Source organism: Miscanthus floridulus, chromosome 6 (assembly GCF_019320115.1).
Source record: "Miscanthus floridulus cultivar M001 chromosome 6, ASM1932011v1, whole genome shotgun sequence".
Lineage (NCBI taxonomy): Eukaryota > Viridiplantae > Streptophyta > Magnoliopsida > Poales > Poaceae > Miscanthus > Miscanthus floridulus.
In genome coordinates, this window is record NC_089585.1 from 38205708 (window position 1) to 38229654 (window position 23947).

General features: G+C 41.2%; 1 protein-coding gene across 1 annotated transcript; it reads left to right on the plus strand.

Annotated features, from left to right (window-relative positions):
• Positions 1-11056: 11056 nt before the first annotated feature.
• LOC136458105 (protein ZINC INDUCED FACILITATOR-LIKE 1-like) lies at positions 11057-23815 on the plus strand. The gene is made up of 17 exons (XM_066458101.1): positions 11057-11240; positions 19899-19939; positions 20068-20128; positions 20324-20426; positions 20514-20616; positions 20699-20752; positions 20854-20916; positions 21309-21358; positions 21447-21522; positions 21683-21847; positions 22005-22092; positions 22399-22481; positions 22935-23042; positions 23236-23280; positions 23373-23461; positions 23572-23615; positions 23715-23815. The coding sequence occupies exons 1-17, from the start codon at positions 11057-11059 to the stop codon at positions 23813-23815; spliced, it is 1458 nt and encodes a 485-aa protein (XP_066314198.1).
• Positions 23816-23947: the final 132 nt, after the last annotated feature.

Below are 23947 nucleotides of genomic sequence, written 5' to 3' on the forward strand. Positions count from 1 at the left end.
CACTATCTTCATTATGTTTCCTTGTTCATGGAGTCATTAGCAGAGCAGTAAAGGTGCATATGTTGTATTTTGTTGTAATTATGTCATGTCTTTGTTCAGGTAGGTAGTTGTTTTGATTCTATATATAGGCCAATTTGGGCTTCTTAACTAAAGGAATGGTGTGTTGAATATTATTAATTGTGCTGCTTTGTGCAGGTGGAGTCTGAGTGTTTTTGAACAATTTTTCTGCATTGGTTAGGAGGAAGAATAGGGGTTGCATGGTGCATTGCCTACCAATTCGAAGGATGCACTAATTATTTTTATTTTTGCCTAGCAAGCAGGAGTGCCACATAGGAGGAGCACTACTACGTTGTTTCATTATGTAAGCCTATGGAGATCAGTACCTTTAGTTTGTAATCTATGTACCGCTTGTGTTCGGACATCAGTTGAGAAAGATATTATGGTAAGCGTCCATTGTTATTGTAAGAACATGGTATATGGATGCAATGATTATATCTATATGCTTTGTGTTTAGTAAGCTATTAAGGATTGTTTATTGTTTTGTTATCACCATCATTGTTTGTGGTGCAAACATCCAACACCGTCGCTATATGTATTATGCGGCAGGGATCAAAGTGTATCACCATCGAATCATTTAGTAACCCGACACTGAGTAAACGATCATCAAAGGAGGATCGTGGTGCAAGGCAAAGGTGACCATGACTTTGCACTGGCGGATCATACGCTAAAGCGACGGTGGTGTTAACCTCTACATAGGCATCTTGGCCATTGAACCAACAGTGAACCCGCACCGCTGACAGTTGGGTTGAAGTACAAGACGACAGTGCTGGTGACCACTACACAGGCGGTTGATGTGCCCACATGACAAATTTGATAGCCTCGACATAGTTGAATCATTTACCAATGCGGTAGTGTTAGTGTACATCCATAGCCGGGTTGTGCTCCAATGCGACTGAAGTAAGGACCTAATCACGGACGAATCATAAGCCAATCGGTGATGTTAGTGTACACTACAGTCTGTCCTAGGTGGCGATGATGAAGGCTATGACCATCACTATCGATAGCTTACTACCGAGGCCAAAATTGGACTGCGATGTGGGTTACGACGCGACTGTGAAAGGTATGAGTTTAGTAGTGGTAAGTCTGAAGCAAGAATCAAGATTAACTTTTGCAGAAAAGCTTACTAACGATTGATCCTTACTTTCAATGTTTTAGCTCAAGTTAAATTATTATGTCTCCAATTTGCACCTGATCTAAACCAATCACTTCTTTAATCATCTCATCCCATGATCATAAGTAACAATGTTTCATTGATTAACTATACAATGGTGGTGCGAGTATCAAGTCTCCTGTTATAGTAGAGCAAACGATGATTTGAACCGATTAAACCCACATGACATATATAGTTCCTAGACCTACATATATCAACCCCCACTCGGATCCTCCAAACATGAACTAGTTCGCAATACCCGAGGGTAACATACTCCACTGCCCTACAACATCCTAGATGTTTTCGTAGGGTGGGTACTTGCTACTCTCACCATCTCCCACTCCTAGTGCACGGTTGTCTTTTCATATAATGGAATAGCCGAGGTCTCAGGCTTACCAGAGTATGTGGCTGATACTACAAAATCTTAATCCAAGGGCCAACAAAAAATGGTCCTTAATCGACACAGGCGGGGCACTACGTCAAGACTCCATTCTTGATGCAAGCAAAGAGTCCGCCCGGTCTTAAATTAAAATTCATAATCATCATTAAGTCTTAGGACCTTTCCTGAGTATAGGTCCATTGAAACATAAACTCCTTACTCAACTCTTACAACTAAACATGGCTAAGCATCACTATCCTATCATTACTAAAAAGTGATAAGGACAAGTATTGAAATATCAAAGCGGGCATGCAGTAGTTGGTATTCAACCAATTCTTGTTTTACTTAATGCAGCAAGCATAAGACTTAAGTGAATAACATTTGTAAAACATAAGGAAAGGGTTTTATGCTCTGGGGCTTGCTTGCGGTGTTGGGGTTGTCAGGCTCCTAAGAAATACCATAGAAAACGGATCCAACTTCCACTAACTGAATACCCTCCTCTTGCTCAATTATAGGATCACCACACTCGTTCACTAAACATAAGTAAAGATGCATGCTTTAGAATGATGATGTACTTAACATGGATTATGATTATCAACAAAGCAATTAAGCTATTATTATTAATAAGTCAATTGTGAGCACAACAAGAATGTAATTAAGTTGCCAAGGGATAGTAGGGGTTTTGTGTTCCAAGGTCCACAATTAAAGTATAAAACACACCAAAGTCATTTAAGTATTTATAGGAATCATTTTGGTATTTATTAATCAATTACAAAGGTATTTAAACACACCTAAATTAAGTGGACAATTTAATTCTTTCAAAACAGTACCAAACTTTTTATGAAGGTATATCTAAGCATACGAATCATACAAAAAAATTTCATGATTTTAGGATTATTATTTTAGCCTATGAAAATCATGGAAGGTCTATTTTATCAATAAAAGATGTAATTTTTGCACATAGCAAAACTACTAATTTAGCCTAACTAATATTTTTCCCTGATAGAGCATATCATAACAAAGCCACAAAATTAATTTCATAATTTTATCATTATTAATTATTTAGTTATCAATTAAACAAGATTCAACCCTAATTAGCATTTTCTAAAAATCGAAAAAGGAATAAATCGTTTTCTCACCCGCACTCTCTCTACTCTCTCTGACTGACATCTGGGCCCAGGGGCGCGCCCGCGCTGACCGCTGCACTGGCAGCCGTTGACCGGCGGGTGCTCGCCGACGGCGACCTCGCCGGCGACGAGACCTACCCCAATGTGCTCCACTCTCTCTCGCCCACACGCTGGTGGTACTGGTTGAACACCTAGGGCACGGCAGCAAGCACGCCAGCTGCCATGGTGGCCCTACGGCGGTCCGGCACGGCAGACAAGACCGACGGCGAGGTTTCTGGCGACGCGAAGGTCATTGGCGTACTCGCCTCACTCACATGAGCATGTCCAAGCGGTCTGTTGGGCGTGCTAGGGTTAGCAGCGTGGCTACCCACGACCACAGCGGTTCGGCAGAGCAGAGCACGATGGCATGGCAGCACTTCGGCCAAACCCGGCGTAATCGGCCTAGCTAAGAACCTATACACATACAGGGTGCTCACCGCGACTTGCTCGGCTTAAAGGTTACGGCGGAGACGAAGCAGGTGGCGCTGCAGTCGGTGACGGTGGCTCCGGCGGGGCAGACTGACAAAGACGGCGGCGTTCTGATGTCTCCTATCGATGAACAGCGAAAAGTATGAGCCGATGAGCATCAAGGCATCGAGGCGAATCCAAAACACAAGATGGATAGGGAAATGATGCGCCACAGAGGGCTACCCACGGCGAGGGGCTCACGGCGGTGCTGCGGACGTCGCCGGGGAAGATGATAGCATTCGGCTGACTCCGGTGGAGGAAAACGGCGCAAGCTGGCCCAAGCGATGCGTAAGGATGAGGCAACCGTGGCTGCGAGATGAATTGTGTGGAGGTTGAACGGTGGTGGAGAAAAAGACCAGCGAACTGAAGCTCGGCGCGCGCGCTAGAAAGAGAGAAAGAAGAGGTGGCGGCTGGCTTGGCGAGATAAGGGCGACGGCGTGGCCTCTGGGCGTCTAGCTCCTGCTTGTGACGCGTCCGTGGAAGCAGTTGCATCTGACAGGGCATCTTCTTACTCCTTTTTCTCTCGATTCCAAACATGAACTCAATTATCTCCAAAAACAAAAGTTGTTGACCTTGATGTCATCTTCAACTTTGCTTCAAGCATCAACCTCTAATTCTAAATGGTTAGAGAGATCAAGGGCCAAGAATAGGGGTACCATGAAACTAAACTCTGAACTTTCAGTTAGGGTTAGTGAAAACAGTTAGATTAGCTATGTTTGTGAATTAATTAGTGATTAACTAACAAGAAAACATTACAATCAATAGCATGATTTCAAAGTACAAACTTTATACTTTGAAATAGTATTATTGTTTGTAACAAGTTTATTTGTGAAATTCATTTTAATAATTCCCCTAAAAGTGAATCCATTATTGATTTCCAAGACAACCAAATATGACTAAGTGCTGAATTTCAATCCTGATTTCAAATTTGGAGCTCAAATTTTAATAAGTTGGACTTGACTTAATACCCTACACTTGACACTAGTGTAAAGCACACACTTTACACCTCAAAGTTTATTAGGGAATAATTCCAAGTATTTTGGTGAAATTAAAAATTAGAAGGTCACAAAGTACCTTAAAAGGATTTTTGGTTTAAACACAACACATCACACACATGCATTGCATTGCTAACAAATTAGCATTGTTTTTAGTGAATTCAAGACAAGGTTAGCTATCATGGATGATTTATCATTCTTGATGATGACATGATCAAGTTTTAGTTATGCTTAACACCAGGGTGTTACACTTTGGAAGAGTAGTTGTAGAGGAAAGCACAAATTTGTCTTCTTGTTATTGCTTTTGGACTGCCTTAACACCAGAAATATTCTCCAAAGGAAGCATATGCATCTACCTTTTTACTCTTGTGTCTTATGCAGCCAAAACATGGATGAAACATTGGACCACTTATTTTCTAGGTGTTCTTTCATTGCTTGGTATTGGCAGCTAACGACACTCAAACCTAGGGGTATACTAATAAGTCCCTGAGTGGAGTTCCCAATCGATAGATCTACCAACCGACCTCTCAAGGTTGCTCGGGGGCTCCGGGTCTATACCCATCAGGTATGCTCACACACACGGTCTAGTCGAGAGATATAGGCAGGGCCCAAGCATGCCCACGGCCACTGCTCAGGGCTCAGGGGTTTGCCAGATCCTCAGGCTCCCGAGCAACAGCAGCCCAAGCCTGACTCTGGCCCAGCACCAACCTGAGCCAACGCTCGGGCAAGGAATCAATGTCTTGAGCAACGGCCAATCTGCCAGGCATCTGAGGCCCCAACAGATATAGAGATTCCACGATGCCAGTCCATTCAACAGGCACGACGTGCTATCCTCCACTTCCTCGACAGGGTCTCACAGCTGGAATGACACAACAAGGCAAACAATTTCACCAACTCCAGGGGCACAGGGCTCCAGGGCCCACTTGTCAGCCCCCTAGGTTGGTGATCCTTCATAGCCAAGGAGCCATCGAGAAGGTTCACTCGGTGGAGGCTGGACATAGTAGACAACCCCTAACGGTCAAGTGTCAGGGGCTTCAGCAATGTTAGGCAACACTTGCAACTCCATGACAAGGTCGAGGTCTATCCACGCTGCTGCAACACCCTCCAGCACCTAGCGCATGAAGACCATAAACTGAAACCCCCAAACCGACTTGTACCTGACCTTCCTCGATATATAAGGGGAGGGCCGGCTCCTAGAGAGAGGGAGGCGAACCAAGAGATCCCATTCGAGATATTAGACATTCAGAGGCTGATTAGACAGGAGAACCATCGACCAAGAGAGCAACTGAGAGGAACAACAGAGTGTTCCTCCCCGAACATAGCAAGAGAGAGGGCCGATTCCCTTACTCACTAGGAATAAACCTCACCGCCGATGAGCCATAGGATAGAACTGAGCGATCCCCTACCAAACTCTCATTGTAACCCCTCGATTTGGGTGCTCCTAAACACGAAGAATACCTCACAGCTGTGTCTCTCTTGTGATTTTTAGTACCCGAGCCATCGAAGACCCACACTTTCGACATCCGATGAACAACCACGATGCTTGCCACAGTTATGAACCTGCGACAGTGATTGCTTGTCATAACCTGGTATACGAATGTTCCAATTCTTGATAAGCTTGCTCTTAGCTGACAGTCCTTTGGGCAACCTATTTTTATGGAAATTGTGATTGTGGCGGCATCGTGCATCTGGTCCATGCGCAATGGAATTATTTTTATGGCAAATCTCTTTCTTTGTAGCATTGGAAACCCCTCCTACGTGAGGAGCTTAGTCTTACTATTCTTAGGTGCAATTCCTCAAAGAAATCTCTTCTTAAGAACTGTCTTTCTTTAGCTTAGTCTTTTGTCGCCTCATTTTTCTCTTTTGTACAAACTTATATCTATAAAATTGAAGTTAGTAGAGTGTTTTCCCCTCCTATTTTGTAAAAAAAAGTAGTTTATAATATCGGTGAGTTGTAATTTCCTTGTGTTAGGCTTACTAGCCAACATGCCCATGCGTTGCAATGAAATGTACACCTTGTGTGGTCACCTGAACAACTTGTGCCTCGAAGATTTATGTAACTGTCACGTCATATGTTTCAATATATATTTGAATCATACTCCGTATCATCGCTAGATGATAAACGCATGTGGTTCTGACTCATGTGAGCATAGTACTGGGTCCTAGACGAGACAAGGTGAGACATGATAGCATTCTATAGGAAGTACAAAAGAGGAACAGAAGAATCGCTTCGCTCTTTAATATTAGACAATAGATATATAGATATAGATATAGATATAGATATAGATATAGATATAGATATAGATATAGATGGTACCAAAGAGCCAAGACAACTAGGTTGTTATCAGGTGACTGCATTACTAAGTATTTTCACCCGGTGACCAATGGCAAACACCGTAAGACTCGAATTTTCTGATTAGAGCAAGATGAAGGAGTAATCAAGGGTGATGGAAATCTAAAGAAATTCATCACTAATTATTATAAAGGTCTTTTTGGGGAACCGGCCAGCAATATTTTTTCTTTGGTGGAGTCTGTTAAGCATGACATTCCACAAGTTTCACAACTTGAAAATGAATTCTTAACAACTGATTTTCTAGAAAATGAAGTTAAAGAGGCTATTTTCCAAATGGAGCATAATGAAGCTCCTAGGCTTGATGGGTTCTTTGTCGAATTCTATCAAGTTTTTTGGGAATTAATTAAAGAGGATCTCTTGCCCCTCCACTGAATTTCACATGGGTAACTTACCCGTTTATAGTCTTAACTTCGGTACAATAATGTTACAACTGAAGCAAAAAGAGGCGACGCAAATCCAATAGTTTTGACTCATCTGTTTGCAAAATATTAGTTTCAAAATCTTCACAAAGGTGTTGACTAACCGAATAGCCTTAGTTGCTCAAAAGGTGATTCAACCCTCTCAATCGACCTTCATGAAGGGTAGGAATATTTTGGATGGGGTGGTCATTCTACATGATACCATTCATGAAATGCAGAAGAAAATGTTAGATGGGATGATCTTAAAGCTAGACTTTGAGAAAGCCTATGACAAGATAAATGGTCATTTTTACGACAAACTTTAAGAACGAAGGGATTTTCACCAATATGGTGCAACTGGATAGATCAAATTGTGAGAGGCGGTAGTGTAAACATTAAAGTGGATGACGATGTGGGACATTTCTTCCAGACCAAGAAAGGAGTAAGACAGGGAGATCCCCTATCTTTTATCTTATTTAATTTGTTTGCAGATATGTTAGCAACCCTGATTTTTCGGCTAAGTCCAATGGAAAAATCAGGGGAGTTGTCCCACATCCGGTTGACGATGGCCTGTCAATCCTGCAATATGTAGATGACACCATCTTGTTTATGGATCAAGATTTCCTACAGACCAGGGAGCTAAAGCTTGTACTTAGCACCTTTTGAGTAGTTTTCAGGTTTGAAAATTAATTTTCATAAAAGTGAACTTTTTGTTACGGCGCTGCCAATGACTGTAAATAGGAGTATGCACGCATATTTGGGTATCGGTTAAGAAATTCCCCTTTCAAATATCTAGGAATTCCTATGAACCATATAAAATTAACCAATAAGGATTGGGCTTACACTAAAGAGAAGTTCTAGAAAAACCTCTGTAGCTGAAAAGGAAAGTTTCTTCCAGTTGGGGCTGACTTGTCCTCATTAACTCAGCGTTAACTAATTTAGCTATGTTATGTTATCTTTTTTTGAAGGCCCTAGAGGAGTCCTTTAGAAATTAGATTACTATCGATCATGTTTTTCTGGCAATGTGAGGAGCACAAAAGAAACCTAAGCTTGCCAAGAGGACTGTTCTCTGTGCACCGAAAGATTTTTGGGGTCTAGGAATACTTAACCTAGAATTTCAGAATAGATGACTCTTGAGCAAGTGGTTGTTTAGGTTGATTAATAAGGATGGAGTCGGCAAAACCTTCTAAGAAGGAAATACCTGTCTAAACCCATAACTCAAGTACAACACAGGCCAGGGGATTCACATTTTTGGGCTGGCCTTATGAAGGCAAATGATGATTTTCTAAATTGTGGTACTTTTAAAGTGCTAAATGTGGAGCAAGTGCTGTTTTGGAAAGGCGTGTGGTTAGGCAATAAACCTCTTAGTGAGGTTTATCCAGCCTTATTCAGTATTGTGAGGTGCAAAGACGATGCGGTGGCAAATGTCCTTGGGGGTTGTACCACTAATTGTTTCCTTTAGGCGAGGTGGTTAATGCAAACTAGATGGCTTGGTTTGACTTAGTGTCAAAAGTAGTACAAGGCTAGCTCACAAATGGAAAAGACGTTTTTCAATGGAGTGTTACTAAGAATGGCATTTCACAGTCCAGTCTATGTATACAAAATCAATCTGGCAGGGTGTTATACCTAATAGAAGTCCCCACTGGAAATTAGGATACCGCTAAAAATTAAGATTTTTCTGTGGTTTCTAAAAAAGGGGTAACTCTCACGAAAGATAATTTAGCAAATAGGAACCGGCAAGGAAGTGTCAAATATTGTCTCTGTAGTTCAGTTGAAACTATCCAACATTTGTTCTTTCACTGTTACTTTGCGAACTTTGTTTGGAATACTGTTCACATCACTTTTGGAATTCAACCACCTACTAGCTTTGCTAATTTATTTTGTTCCTGACTACATGGTTTAAGCCTAAAGCTTAGAAACCAAGTTTTGCTAGGGGTTGCTGCGCTATGTTGGGCGATATGGTTGAATATGAATGATATGGTTTTTAACAAATCCAAATCTAATACTTCGATGCAGGTTTTTTAGGACGATGTTTTGGATCCGACAGTGATCTATGCTGCAGAAGAAGAGGAGCGCCCTTTGTTCAAGGAGGGCCGCAGAAGAGATGGGAGACTTTTGATTATGACTATCTTTGTGAAGTATGGCTAGAGACTCAGGAGTTGTATTGAGGATTAGTGTTTCCTTTTTGTGTGTTGCACTCACTAGTTGAGTCGAACGTTGTTGCTTTGTTTTCGCATTGGTGTGTTTGCCTTATGGCATTGGTTTGTACCGTGACAATCAACTGTGTACGATCCCAAGATGGTAGAGGCTAGAACTTTATTCCCTCATCTAAAAAAAGATATAGATATAGATCTCGATATAGATACAGATATAGATATAGATACATAGTTCTATTGGCTGGTGTATGTTAGATGTGATCTCCACCAGATCTCTTATTTTATCTCCTATAAGTTGTTTTATGAGAGTACCTTAAAACAATTTAGGATATATAAGAGAGCATTACTGCAATAAATTATCTAAAACTTGTCTCCTATATTTTTTTAGTGATAGGAGAGGGGACTGTCTCCTTTATTTTAGATAAGTGATGTTTCTTTTAGGAGATCTCTAGGTATAAGAGATAAGATAAGAGATCTACTGCAGCACCTCCTTCTCTTAAAATACTATTTTTTTAGGTAGAGGAGATTGATAGGATATCTAGTGGAGATGCTCTAAAGATATATAGGACTAACCTATGTTGGGTTCTGACACTTGTAGGGTACGTGTTGTTTAATTCGCTTACTAAACAACAGAGTTAATCTCCTTAAGAAAATCCAATTCATTTATCCGGCAGCCATTGGGCCTCTCATGAAGTCATCACGATGGAACAATTTGTTATATAGAGCCCATGCAAACTGGCGTCTATAGTAGGAGTCAAAGATGTGCACCGCCTTATATCTCTACGTGTATCCAATCATAGCTAATACCACGCCTATTTAAACAACAATAATGATAGTTTTCTTCGGAAATGCATAGAGAGGGGGAAAGGCAGAAGGAAAAAACTGGAGAAGTTCTCAAAGAGGTCGGCTTCATCTTCCAACACTCTCTCCTGTTCCCCTAGCTCTCCCACCCCGTGCTGATGTAGGTGGAAATATATGGATTTGTGAGGTTGTAAGATCGGCACGGATGTAGCAGGGGAGTTTATTTGTACTGAAGGTTCTTTTGTGCGTGTTATTTTCAAGGTTGCATTCCGGTGCATCATGCATAAAGATGCAACGGGTACCTGTTGAAATGGCACGGCATTAATTTCTGAAATATGATGGGGTTTTACCCTGTTAGGGAAAGGGCCCGGCATTAATTTTCTACCCATGGGTTTGTCATATGGTGTTGGATTTGGGGATGGGTCGCCAAGGTTTTTGCTGTATTTTTGGGCCTTGATGCACAATGTAAATAATTGGCACTTAATGCTAAACTTTTATTTGGGCCTGAACATTAGAGAAAGTACAAGGTGTCGTCGATACACTAATCGTATGTGAATAATTATATTTTGGGAAGATATCAATTCTAACAAGATATGGAAGAAACTGAACATTTCAATATTACGTTTGAATTCCACTATTTTTCTTGAATTCTTGTTCGTCTTATGATTTTGGTGAACTTGAATTAAGCTCTTCAACTCTATCAAAGTGTTTAGAATATACTTGAATTCCATAGTGCTTTGGTCTACTATTATAAGAATTAGACATTCAGAAGTCTTATCAATGTATTTGTTGCATTAAAGGCTGATTTGACTGTGTATATTTGTTTGTCTACCTACTCTCTTTGTCCTGTAATATAGTACATTCTAGAAATTTGAAGATAGATTAAGAGAGAACACAAAAGATGCATGTACCCTCACTTTATTTCCTAATCAGACGCAATCATCAACATGATTAATTGTGATTGGTTAATAAATACAAGTATTTTTAACACAAAATTGTTTTTTGGTTCTCTAGAATTCCTTATATTTGGGTACAATTTTTGAATGCCGGTATGTTCTATATTATAGGATGGAGGGAGTACCTATCTAATTGGGCTTGCTTTGTATTTACCTGTGCAGCTGGCTCACTAAATGGGGTCTCACAACGGTCAGGTTCAAGAGTTGCCTCCACCTCCACCTCCTGTAAATACGGGTGAGGAAACAAAGAGGCACTACCAGGGGTGCCCTGGGTGCCAACTAGATGAGGCGAACAAGGCCAGCAGCAGCATCCCCTACCGCAACTTCTGCTTCATCTGGATCATCTGCCTCAGTGCCAGTGCGTCTTTGTCTTCGTTTTTTTGTTTCTGCTATTTCTTATGTTGTGAATACATCTTTTAATTTGTTAGCTGCTACTTGTAAGGATTGAATGGACCAAGAGGGAGGGTGAATTGAGATCTAAAGTATTTAAAGCTTAACAATCATAACTATGCAATTCTATTCATCCCTTGCATGGCAAGACCAAGAACTAGACAAAACATACTAAGAAGTGTTCTAAGGTCCATTAAACAAATTCATGTCCTTGGATTGATTACATTAGATAAATGTCTTTAAGTGCAGAAATTTGAACATATCTAGTGTATCACTCTAAGGAAAAACCAAGTCTATTTGTCAATCAACATCTCAAAGGCACACAAAAACTGCAATGAAGTAAAAAGCAAGAATTAAACAGATGGACAAGAGACAACCTGTTTTTTTTTTGTGGTATCAAGTTGTTGCTGCGACCCCGTAATCCAGATTGGAGCACTCACTATGGGTTAAGCTCCCTTGAGTTATAAAGGTTTAAGATCCAGTAAAAGTTCCCTTTCTGCACTCCAGATTAGTGGGTCTCAAACCAAGCACAGAGCAAATTAAAGAGCCTCTTTCAGCAAAAACACCACCAATGGAAGGGTCACCTAGTGTAAGGATAGAATGGCCCAAGAGTGGGGTGTGAAGTAGGATAAAGAAAGTTAATCATGAAGCAAGGTTCACTAGATGGAGTCTCACAGTGGCAAGGTTGATAAGTTACCTTGTCCACCTCATCTAAATGTAGGCAATGAACCTAACGGCTGGTCATCCTTTGTTTAGTGTTTCGAACGTTTAGACGGTGTTTAGACAAAGTTAAACGGCCTAGATTTTGTATAGTGTCACAAAAATATACATATTTATATATGTACAAGTCAAATATGCTAGAAACTTATACATATTTATGTATGGAAAAAATAAGTATTCTACCAAATATTTTTTTGGAAGAAAACTAAATACCTTTTAGGAATGGCAACAGGGTGGGTCTGGACCCGAAACCTGCCGGTTTTAGACCCAGCGGGGGTAGGGGCGGTCTACTTCTCACCCCGCGGGTTTTTGGGTTCGGGGACCCAAAAAGGGGCGGGTCGGCGTCGGGTTTTCACTCTCCCCCGCAGGTGCCCATCGGGGACCCGAAGTATGAGGAGCCTGCTACCAAAGCCCACTATAGCTGGCCCAACTAACCTGTAACCCTAGCTATATATGTACCAAAAGTCCAATATCGATCGGCTTCGACTCCCCTCTCCTCTTCCCACTCCCCGCCGCACCCGCACCCATAGTTCCCGCACAGGCGCGCACGGCACCGCACAACACTGTGCCACCACTGGTCCGCTGCGCCCTATGCCGGTTTGCCGCACCCCCACGCCCTCTGCCGGTCTGCCCCCTGACAAGGACAAGCGACGCGCCGACACTAGATGCCACCACATGCTGTGGCCCTTTGCCTACGGTCCTGACTCATGTGTATTCACCCTCACTGCGATGCGCCGACACTAGACGCCACTGAAAGGATCAAGATGCCCAAGAGGAGGGGGGTGAATTGGGCTAATTCTAAATTCTCTTGCAATAATCAAATCCTACGGATAGCCCAATTAACCCCTTGTGCCTAGAAAAGTGTTTCTATCAAATTAACACACAAAAGACTTGCAACCTATGTTCCAAACTTACTCTAGCATAGCAATTCTATGAATGTAAAGACAAATATTGAATTGCTCAAAGTAAATACTTAAAGTAAATGCTCAAAGTAAATGGAGAGAGGAACGCGGCGATGTTTTGCCGAGGTATCGGAGAGTCGCCACTCTCCACTAGTCCTCGTTGGAGCACCCGCGCAAGGGTGTAGCTCCCCCTTGATCCGCGCAAGGATCAAGTGCTCTCTACGAGTTGATTCTTCGACACTCCATTGCGGCGAATCACCCAAAGCCGCTCACAACTTGAGTTGGGTCACCCACAAGCTCCGCCGGTGAAAGGTCCTAATGGCTAGAGGGGGGTGAATAGCCTAATAAAAATTTCTACAACAACACTTAACCAAATGGTTAGACAATTATGAGGCGAAGCGAGTGTTGCACTAGCCTACTTAAAATGCAAGCCACCTACCACAATTCTAGTTTAGATAGTGTCTATTCACACAATAGCAAAGACACTATCCTATGTTAGTGTGCTCTCAAAGACTAACTAAAGAGCCACACCAACCAAGCAAGCAAGCTCTCACAACTAGCTACACTAAAGAGCTTGTCAACTAGTTTGCGGTAAAGTAAAGAGAGTGGTTAGGATAGTTATACCGCCGTGTAGATGAAGAACCAATCAATCACAAGATGAATAACAATGAAGACCAATCACCTCGGAATCAATGATGAAGACAATGATTTTTTACCGAGGTTCACTTGCTTGCCGGCAAGCTAGTCCTCGTTGTGGCGATACACTCACTTGGAGGTTCACGCGCTAATTGGCTTCACACGCCAAACCCTCAATAGGGTGCCGCACAACCAACACAAGATGAGGATCACACAAGCCACGAGCAATCCACTAGAGTACCTTTTGGCGCTCCGCCGGGGAAAGGTCAAGAACCCCTCACAATCACCACGATCAGAGCCGGAGACAATCACCTCCTCCGCTCGACGATCCTCGCTGCTCCAAGCCGTCTAGGTGGCGGCAACCACCAAGAGTAACAAGCGAAATCCGTAGCGAAACACGATCACTAAGTGCCTCTAGATGCAATCACTCAAGCAATGCACTTGGATCACTCCCAATCTCACTATGATGATGAATCAATGATGTAGATGAGTGGGAGGGCTTTGGCTTAGCTCACAAGGTTGCTATGTCAATGAAAATGGCCAAAGATGTGAGCCACAGCCGGCCATGGGGCTATAAATAGAGCCCCAATCAAATAGAGCCGTTATACCCCTTCACTGGGCAAAACGCACTCTGACCGGACGCTCCGGTCATACTAACCGGACGCTGGCCCTCAGCGTCCGGTCGCCCGATGGACGCCACGTGTCATCGCCTTCAAACGCTGTTCGTCAGATTCCAACGGCTACGAAGCTGACCGGACGCTCCGGTCAAAACTGACCGGACGCTGAAGCCCCAGCGTCCGGTCGTTTCCAGTAAGCTCCCCGAGGCATGTTTTTCCGACCGGACGCGTCCGGTCCACCTTGACCGGACGCAGCCAGCGTCCGGTGCTCAACCCTAGCCTACTGTGCCGTCTGACAGCTCGACCGGACGCAGCCTTTCAGCGTCCGGTCGCTGAGTGACCCAGCGTCCGGTCAGTAGACCGACGCCAGCATCATTTCAACCAACTCCATTTCAACTCTAACTTCTTCACCCTTGCTCCAATGTGCCAACCACCAAGAATTTTGCATCCGGCGCAATAGAAAATAGACATTTCATTTTTCCAAAAGCGCCGAATCCCGCCGAGCTATGTGTTAGCATATTTTCACAAATATTTTCAAGGGTGTTAGCACTCCACTAGATCCTAAATGCATATGCAATGAGTTAGAGCATCTAGTGGCACTTTGATAACCGCATTCCGATACGAGTTTCACCCCTCTTAATAGTACGGCTATCAAACCTAAATGTGATCACACTCTCTAAGTGTCTTGATCACTTAAAACAAAATAGCTCCTATGGTTTATACCTTTGCCTTGAGTTTTTTATTTTTCTCTTTCTTCATTTCAAGTTTAAGCCCTTGATCATCGCCATGCCATCACCATTGTCATGCTATGATCTTCATTAGCTTCTCTACTTGAAGTGTGCTACCTATGTCATGATCACTTGATAAACTAGGTTAGCACTTAGGGTTTCATCAATTTACCAAAACCAAACTAGAGCTTTCAGCCGGGTGATCACCAAGCTCCCAATCACCACCAAGCCGTCTAGGTGATGGCGATCATCAAGAGTAACAAGCACGAACTCTTACTTGACCACGCAAAGCCTAATGAGAAGATGGATGCACACTTGTCTACTCTTGATTCACTAATGAGGTTTCACTCTTGGATTCTCAAATCACAAACACCTCACTAGGACCTTGCTCTTCTTGGCACTCACAAACGTGTTTCTTAGCTGTTAGAATGAGCAAAAGTCACTCCACACACGAGTGGAGCTTCTATTTATAAGGCAGCCTAAAAAACGAACCGTTATGAGCTTTTGCGGGATGATCGGACGCTCCGATCGTTTTGACCGGACGCTCCGGTCAGTTCAACCCGCGCAACAGTTTTCAAGTGATGACCGGACGCTGTCAGGGTCCAGTCAGTATTGACCGGACGCATCCGGTCGCTCTTGGATGCTTACTGTACTCGACCGGACGCTGGATACTCAGGGTCCGGTCAGCACTGACCGGACGCGTCCGGTCACACTTTCTCAAGTATGGACCCTTACTGGAGTCGACCAGACGCTGGCCCTCAGCGTCCTGTCACATTGACCTTCCAACGTCCGGTGACACCAGACTTGTTCTCCTCGGTCAAATGAATTGACCGGACCCTGCGGTCAGCGTCCGGTCAGTATTTGACCCTCCATTCACTTCCAACTCTCGATCATTTGTGAATGAAGTTTGCTCCAAAGGATCTTAGGCATTCATAGGAGCTACCTAGAGCTAGTTTTAATAAGTGTGCACCACACCTAACTCACTAGACTCAACTAGGTCAGGCTACCCGTCCATACCCCCCTTAATAGTACGGCCAAAGGAAAAACAAAGTCCTAAACTACTCTAAGTGTCTTTCCAACTCCAATCGACACTTAGAACTAGTCATCCTTAACCTTGTCGTCCATCCTTTGAAAACCGAAACGATTTCCATCGTAGGGGCATGACAACCTCGATTGCTCAATCGATCTTCATTACCATGACCTAACTTTATTTGCCTCTGCAAAACACACGTTAGTCATAGTAATCTTGTATTGTCATTAATCACCGAAATCCAACTAGGGGCCTAGATGCTTTCAGCCACCACACGCTGCGGCCCTTTGCCTACAGTCCTGACTCCTACGGATTCACCTTTGATGTGCCTATATTGATGAAACCTGAGTCTCGAGTCCTCCGTCGGGTTTGGAGTCCCCGTCAGGTTAGAGGGCGGGGGCGGATACTCACCCTAATTGGGTTTCAGGGGCGGGGCGGGTTTTGCTTGTCGGGTTTCGGGGGTGGGTCCGCGGATGCTCCACCTACCCCGTTGCCATCCTTAATACCTTTCCACCTCATACTTACGATGTTAATTAGTTAGGTGCCAAATGTGGTAGTTATAAGGGCAGTCCCAATGGTGTATTGATGATGGTTTCTATCCTCATTAAATGACTTACCACGTAGGCAAAACGCTGATATGGCAACGTAATTAATGAAGAAAGAGAGCAAAAATCATAGAAATGGTTTCCTTGTGAAGAAATCAAGTCTTCTCTTGACCCAATGTACCAAGAAACCATGAAATCGCTATTGGGGAGAAACCACCAGTTTCTAGCGGGCTCGTGCCGCACTCCCATTGAAGGAAGAAGATAGAGTTGGGAGAGAGAAAGAGAAAATAATTATTACTCATAGAAACCATGGGTTGAAAAACAATACTTTTTTTGCGGTATCCTATGTTATAGAAACTACTAGTTTCTTTTATTGGGACTGCCGGTGAATTAAATGGCCGTTTAGCTATTTAATCACGTCAATATTGTAAACAATGGGCTATAGCACTGCTACAACGTTTTTGACATAGCGCCGCTAAGATATTGCATATATTACTGCTTTTGCCGCTATGGGCGCTATTTCAAGCATTAGTGGCGCTACACACTTTTGTCGTCACATAATTTAGCAACGCTAAATGTGCAGCCAGCCGACCTACCAAGAAATGAAACCCGTCAAAATGTTCATTGGTCCAAATCTAGTCTATCTATATATGGTGTATAATTAAGCATGTTCATAAAACTTAGCATCTCCAGTTCTCCCCTCTTTATTCTCCAAGGTCTCGCTCCGAGTTATGAACCTTTTGCGGCGCCACGGTAATGATGTGCATCTAGGCAATGATGGTAGTAAACTATGAACGACGATTATAAGGGGCAGAGAGTGAATTGCAAGAGTCGGTTGCTGGTTGCGGCTCCGTGTGTGTTGACCGTGGACACGAAGGTTGCACCTGTCACCATCCCCCCATCGCCTATGTATGTACAACAACTGCACTGCCAACTGTAGTACAAGTAGTCCAGTACTGGTACAAAGGGAGAATGAAACAGCTGGCAACGAAGACAGATGCAAGTCAACGAAGACCGAGCTACAAAATGCATGCTTTTTTATGAGAAAACGCTAACCGGCTTAGCGCCGCTATAGGGGCCACTATAGCTTGCTAGCATATTTCGCCCTCTATTTGCAACGCTCAATCATATTTAAATTGATCCTGTTTAGATCATTTAGACGATTTTTAACGGTTTAAATGGTCCAACCGTTTAATTTACCGTTTAGGATCTAAACGACAGTTGACAGACAATCTTCGTTTACCGTTTAACATGTAAACAGACTAAACGGGTGTTTACGCAAACAGTGCGGGTGCCTTCTGGATGGGGCCCTACCTCAACCTCATCAATAGCTGGATCGTGTGCCTCACCTCCAGCAAATCTCCGGTACCCGTTTTCATTTTGTCTTAATTCTTGGCTTGTAATATGTAGTACGTACAGGACATTCTAGGAATTGTGGAGCGGACTTCTTTCTTTAGCTTTTACTCCCTTCATCAAGTCAGACACTCGAGGATTTGACCTAAATTCTAGTCAAATTAAAGAATTTTGACAATCAATAGCTTTAAAAAATATTTCATTTCAAAATATAAATTCTGTCTTGAAACTGTTTTTCACTCTTTACTTATTAGGTATTATAACTATATATGCTATTGAGAAAAATAGTGGTAAAAAAGATTAACACTCGAAAACCATAAAAATAGTGGTAGCACGAGCGGTGCCCTGGGTGGGAGAAGAGGGCACATATGCTTACCACTGTATACAGGATATATAGGGTGCCTTTGTTCAGTATTATATTTTCTTGAGAATTACATAGTACAACATAGACGTCTACAACACGTACGCATACTCAACCCTATGAATACACGTACGCAAACCTTATCCATATGAGCTCCTCCGAAGGACTGAGCCAATAGATTTCGAGATTCACAAAGTCAGCATAGACGCCTCGCTGTCCACGGGGACGCCGCTTACCACTGAAAGCATAGCGCCGATAAATTATGAAATAATAAATCCTAGAAAATACGAGCACCCTTGTCAAATCGAGGACTTAAACCCGAGTGAACAGGTTCCACCACAAGGAACCCAACCAACTGATTCTTTACCCATGTGTTATCTCTTCTAAGTATAGCTAGATCAATGGTTGCATATGACATCAGCGTAAAGGTGTTGCGTAAAACATGTCATCTCACAAGCACATTACGCGCTACTCTCAAAGGTGCTCCTTGTAGCACCTCTACCAACCTTGGCTTCGCCTGTTTTGCAACCCCAGTCTAACCGATTTTAACCTAGCGTAGCCAATTTTGACAGACTATATAGTATGTCCGGACGCTCACCCAGGAGGGACCCTGATGAGGCAAGCGCACTCATGTATGTCCTAGGCTCGGCGGCATGCCGGCTAGGATGTCTTCAATCATCATCGGGACGCAAAGGAAGAAAACAATTAGGTGTGTGGAAGAGAGTTCAGCCAAAAGGGTAGTAGGCAAAAGGCAAAAAAAAAAGTAACATATTTTTTTTATCGGCTGGGTACCCATAGTCAGTTGTGACAATTTATACCAGAAGTGCCGCGGGATTTTCTTAAAAATAAATCTTTTTATATATATTATTACTATATAGTTTTCTGTATAGTGTGTATACACATGAATTTGACTTGCATATTATTTTATTATATCGGATTTGATATAAAATTGGTAAGCTAATAGAAGAAAAAACAATAGAATATTTGATCACATTATAGAAGGTAGGTGATGAAACAAATAGCATACGTAGATGACTTTACGTTAATATATTAAAGGTTAAAAGTATTGCACATAATGTGGACATTTTTTGTAATTAATAAGGGATGACATGGATAGTTTGCATGAAAGGATTGAAAGTTAGTGGGACACTTAGTGAGAAATGATGTGGACATCTTGTATGAAGAGAGAAAACATCTAGTGGGATTTAGCTTTATAAGAGTATAAGATAAGATTTATTGGGTAGGGAGATCACCCCCGGCAAAAGTCCAATCCTTTACAAAACCTGTTAAATTACATCTTAATCTCAGTTTTGCCCAAATTCTAGATAACTGGGTTTGAAAGTTGGCTTAGCCGGTTTTCAAAGGTACGTAGTAATATGTGGGCTTGTGCTCATTCATGATATAGGACTGCAGTTGTGGCTGTTTCATAAAGGTTGTGTTTTAGTACTCAGTTTTAGCAATATTCATTTTGGGTATAATTTGTTTTCATCTATTTCATCGGTGAAAACTTGTAACTTGTAAATACACCTATGATTGACTAGACAAAATATTAATTTTATCACTGTGACTAATATTTATTTTGAACACTATGTGCATATCTGCCTTGCCTTGCATGTTTTTGGTTTAATGACTTATACCGTCCAAATTTAAAGTATATGTCTATTTTCTCATCAGTTTTCTGTTCTGGTCAGGTTTTTGGTTCAGTGACTAATACCTCGTGTTTTCTTTTTCTAGCTCTACCGATCCAATCATTGTTCCCTTATCTATACTTCATGGTATGCTTCTTTTAGACCCCAACCTTTACCTTATTTAATGTGTAAAATACTTGCTCTATTTCATAATTGTTTTTAGAAAAGAGTACAATGGAATGAAATATTCAACTTTGTTGGAATTAATCAAACAGATCAGGGACTTGAAAGTTGCAAAAGAAGAGCAAGACATTGGATTTTATGCTGGTTTTGTCGGTGAGCAATGTCTTTTTTCATGATTGGGGTTTCAAGGCTTGGTTTCGTAGAAATGTTTTATATATACTCTTCACACAAAGTCACATGTCACATGTGCATTTTCATCAAATAACCAAGTAAACCGACAATATTTGATTATGGTTTATAATTGGTGTTGTTTACTGTCTTACTGGTTGTATTTTATTTCTTTGTCAGGAGCAACCTATTTCCTTGGAAGAACCATAAGTGCTGTGCCATGGGGCATGTTTGCTGACAAGTATGGAAGGAAGCCATGCATTGTGATTAGTATCCTCTCAGTGTATGGATCATGAAGCCAAATTGTGGGATAAACCTTAGCATTCAATTACCAAGAACATAGTAAACAATGCTTCCATTCCCTTTTCAGGATTGTTTTCAACACACTCTTTGGACTTAGCACAACTTACTGGATGGCAATTGTAACTAGGGGATTGCTTGGATTGGTATGTGGTATATTGGGACCCATCAAGGTAACTGACTGTGATGATCGCTAGACCCAATATGTGCAAATTATAGGTCTTAGATTCTCATGGTTGCATCTGCATTTTCTAGGCCTATGCTTCAGAAGTCAGTAGGAAAGAACATCAAGCTCTAGGAATCTCTTTTGTAAGAGCAATTCTTTTGTGACTTTTTTGAATTTTATTTAATAACTTTTTATTTTGTATGTTTATTTTTACATGTACCTTACTTCTAACATTATGTCTTAGGTTACATCATCACGAGCGATAGCTCTTGTTATTGGCCCATCTATTGGAGGCTTTCTTGCACAGGTGAAGATTATTGTACATTGATAGCATGATAAGTTAAATTTAAAATATCACTGAGTGCGTTTCACAAAAAAAAAATGTCGAGTGCCTTCATCATGTTTCCCTTAAATCTAAGCTGACATCTAACTTGTACAAAAGAGGATAGTTGTTCAGTTAACAAAAACATATAAACTGAACTTCAGATTTTCATCATGATATTAGAAATAGCCCATAATTATATATGGAACAAAGTTGGTGTAAATATATTCTTTGGTTATTTTATGCTTTTTACCAGATTGCTCGCTATGATTGAAGTCTTTAACAAGTGCGGTGAAGATTTGTATATTATAATCTAATAAAAAAACTATTGCAAAGATACATATAACTAACATTATCTATCCTTTATCTTGTGTTAGCCTGCACGAAAGTACCCAAAAATTTTCTCTGAAGAGTCCATATTTGGGAGGTATATTATTCTCATCCTATTTCAGTCATATAACTATATATTATTTTCAGACTATGATAAACCTTTGAAATCTGCATCTAACTTTCAGGTTTCCATACTTCCTCCCTTGCCTCGTCATATCAGTGCTAGCAGTAGGATCATGTATTGCATGCATTTGGCTTCCGGTATACTACATTATCTCTCCTATGATTTTTGGAATCCAAATAGTTAGATACTGAAGAAAATAAATGAAATTTGTTTGGACTTTTCTGTAATTCAATAAAAACCCTTCTTCTGAAACTTTCCTATTGAGAAAGTTCCTTGCATTTTATCTCATTTTCTTAGGAAACGCTGCACTTTCATGATGATGACAAAGTGGAAGTTATTGAAGAATTAGAGTCACAAGTTGGTGGTTCTAAGTCTACACAGAATCTGCTGAAGAACTGGCAATTGATGTCAGCAATAATCATCTTTTCTATCTTTTCTCTCCATGATACTGCTTATCTTGAGGTAATCTATATCAAATATTTCTGAACCTCAAGATATCTTCTGAGTAACTCATTCAATTAAACATCAATGCAAAATGATGTTTCCACTCTAGACATTGAAATAACTGCTAATACTGCACATGTTGATGCTAATATCTTTTTCAAAAAAACATCTTTAGATATTTTCACTCTGGGCTGTGAGCAGCAGAAAATTTCAGGGCCTAAGCTTTACATCCCAGGATGTTGGTACTGTGTTCGCCTTCTCAGGTATGTGCCCAAGTTTTAAGTTAATAGTTATTGAATATGAGAAGCAAAATACCTTGTAACAGGAGTTAAATTAGCACATAATAACATATATATACATCTTTACTGCTTCCATCCAATAGTGAAATGCTTTCAGTATAACTGACCTACGCTTCTAAATCATCTAATGCATTTAAAATATTTACATTCAACTGATATTGGCCATGGGATGTATTATACTCTAGTTACAGTGAAATGTTTGCACATGTAGCTCTAATATTTGGTGTTGTTAAATTATTTACATGGCAACAATTCATTTGATCTTTGTAGGGCTTAGTGTACTGGTATATCAACTTACTATTTATCCCTTCCTTTCGAAGTTTGGACCAATCAAGACATTTCGTCCTGCAGCGGTATGTGAGAAATATATCTTTATTGGGGTTTTCTTACAAGAATAAAGAATCTTAATAGAATAGTGTGTAGTACTGGAGGACAAAAAATACTTAACAGAAAAAAAGAATAAATGAAGGTTGTAAGATATAAATTAGAATATTAGGAAGGGGATAATAATAGAGTAGTGTGTAGTGTAGTACTGGAGGACGAAAAATCCTCAACAGAACTGTATGGGGTTTCCCCAGTTCATTTTTTTAAAAGAGATGTCCCTAAGGCCTCGTTCGGTTACTAGAGATTCAATCCCAGCCGAACGGTTGCTTCGTAAATTTATACAGCGCCGGAACCATTCCAGGTATGGAACGACCTGTTCCGGAAGAACCGAACGGAGCCGGTAGTCTTGTCTTTGTTAGATAACTTCTTTAATCTGATTTATCTTTTCTGGTACCAAATTCAAATACATGTTTGGTTTGCAGATCTTGTCCATACTTCTCCTCACAACGTATCCATTCATGTCGAATCTACATGGCCTGGAGCTCAAAATACTTATTAACATGGCATCAGTTCTGAAGAACGTGTTTGCTGTGAGTCAAATTTCAGCCATCCCTTCTGTTTGCATTGGCAACTAGTATATGAAAAAGGCATTACTGGTGCAAAAAATAAGTATTCCCGAATTCGAGTTTAGCGAATCTTCTAATAATATATAACTAGTTTAGTCATTTGAAAAGGATACTTTGTTACAAACAAATGCTAATGTATTTTTTTTGCATAATACAGGCTACTATTACTATTGCGTGCAACATTTTGCAAAATACTGCAGTGGTACATATCGATCCTATCTGGCAGGTTTATTTGTCTCAATACATTTTCTTTATCCTTTTTCTAGATTCTTACTTCTTTGATAACATGTTCAGACACAAAAGCAGAGAGGTGCTGCTAATGGTATCTCTGTTACTATGATGTCAACGTTCAAAGCTGTAGCTCCAGCAGTAGCAGGAATTATGTAAATATTCTTTTCTATCTTTTATATGGCTGGAAAGCTACTATATATGCTTCCCTAAAACAATAAGATCATGGATTAAATTTGCTGAACTTCTTTTCTTGGCTTTTCAGATTTTCATGGGCTCAGAAGCACATAAGCGGGCTATTCTTACCTGGTAAATAATGGGTCCAAATTTCCATTTTTGCCATAGGATTTCAGAAAGGTAAATATAATAACTAAGTGCATATATTTGTTTCATTTACACAAAATGCAGGTAACCAGATCCTGTTCCTGACGATAAACATGGTGTCGATAGTTGGGCTAGTGCTGACATTCAAGCCATTTCTCTCCCTGCCAAATCCAATGAGGCATTAATAACTCTGGGTATATGAAGTTTGTTACCTATGAATTACATATGGAGTGCACTGTCACATTACACACAAGAAATATGGAGTGCACGGAATCTTGATGCCTTAGGTCCAACTCTAGCGACAAGGTAGGTAGGCG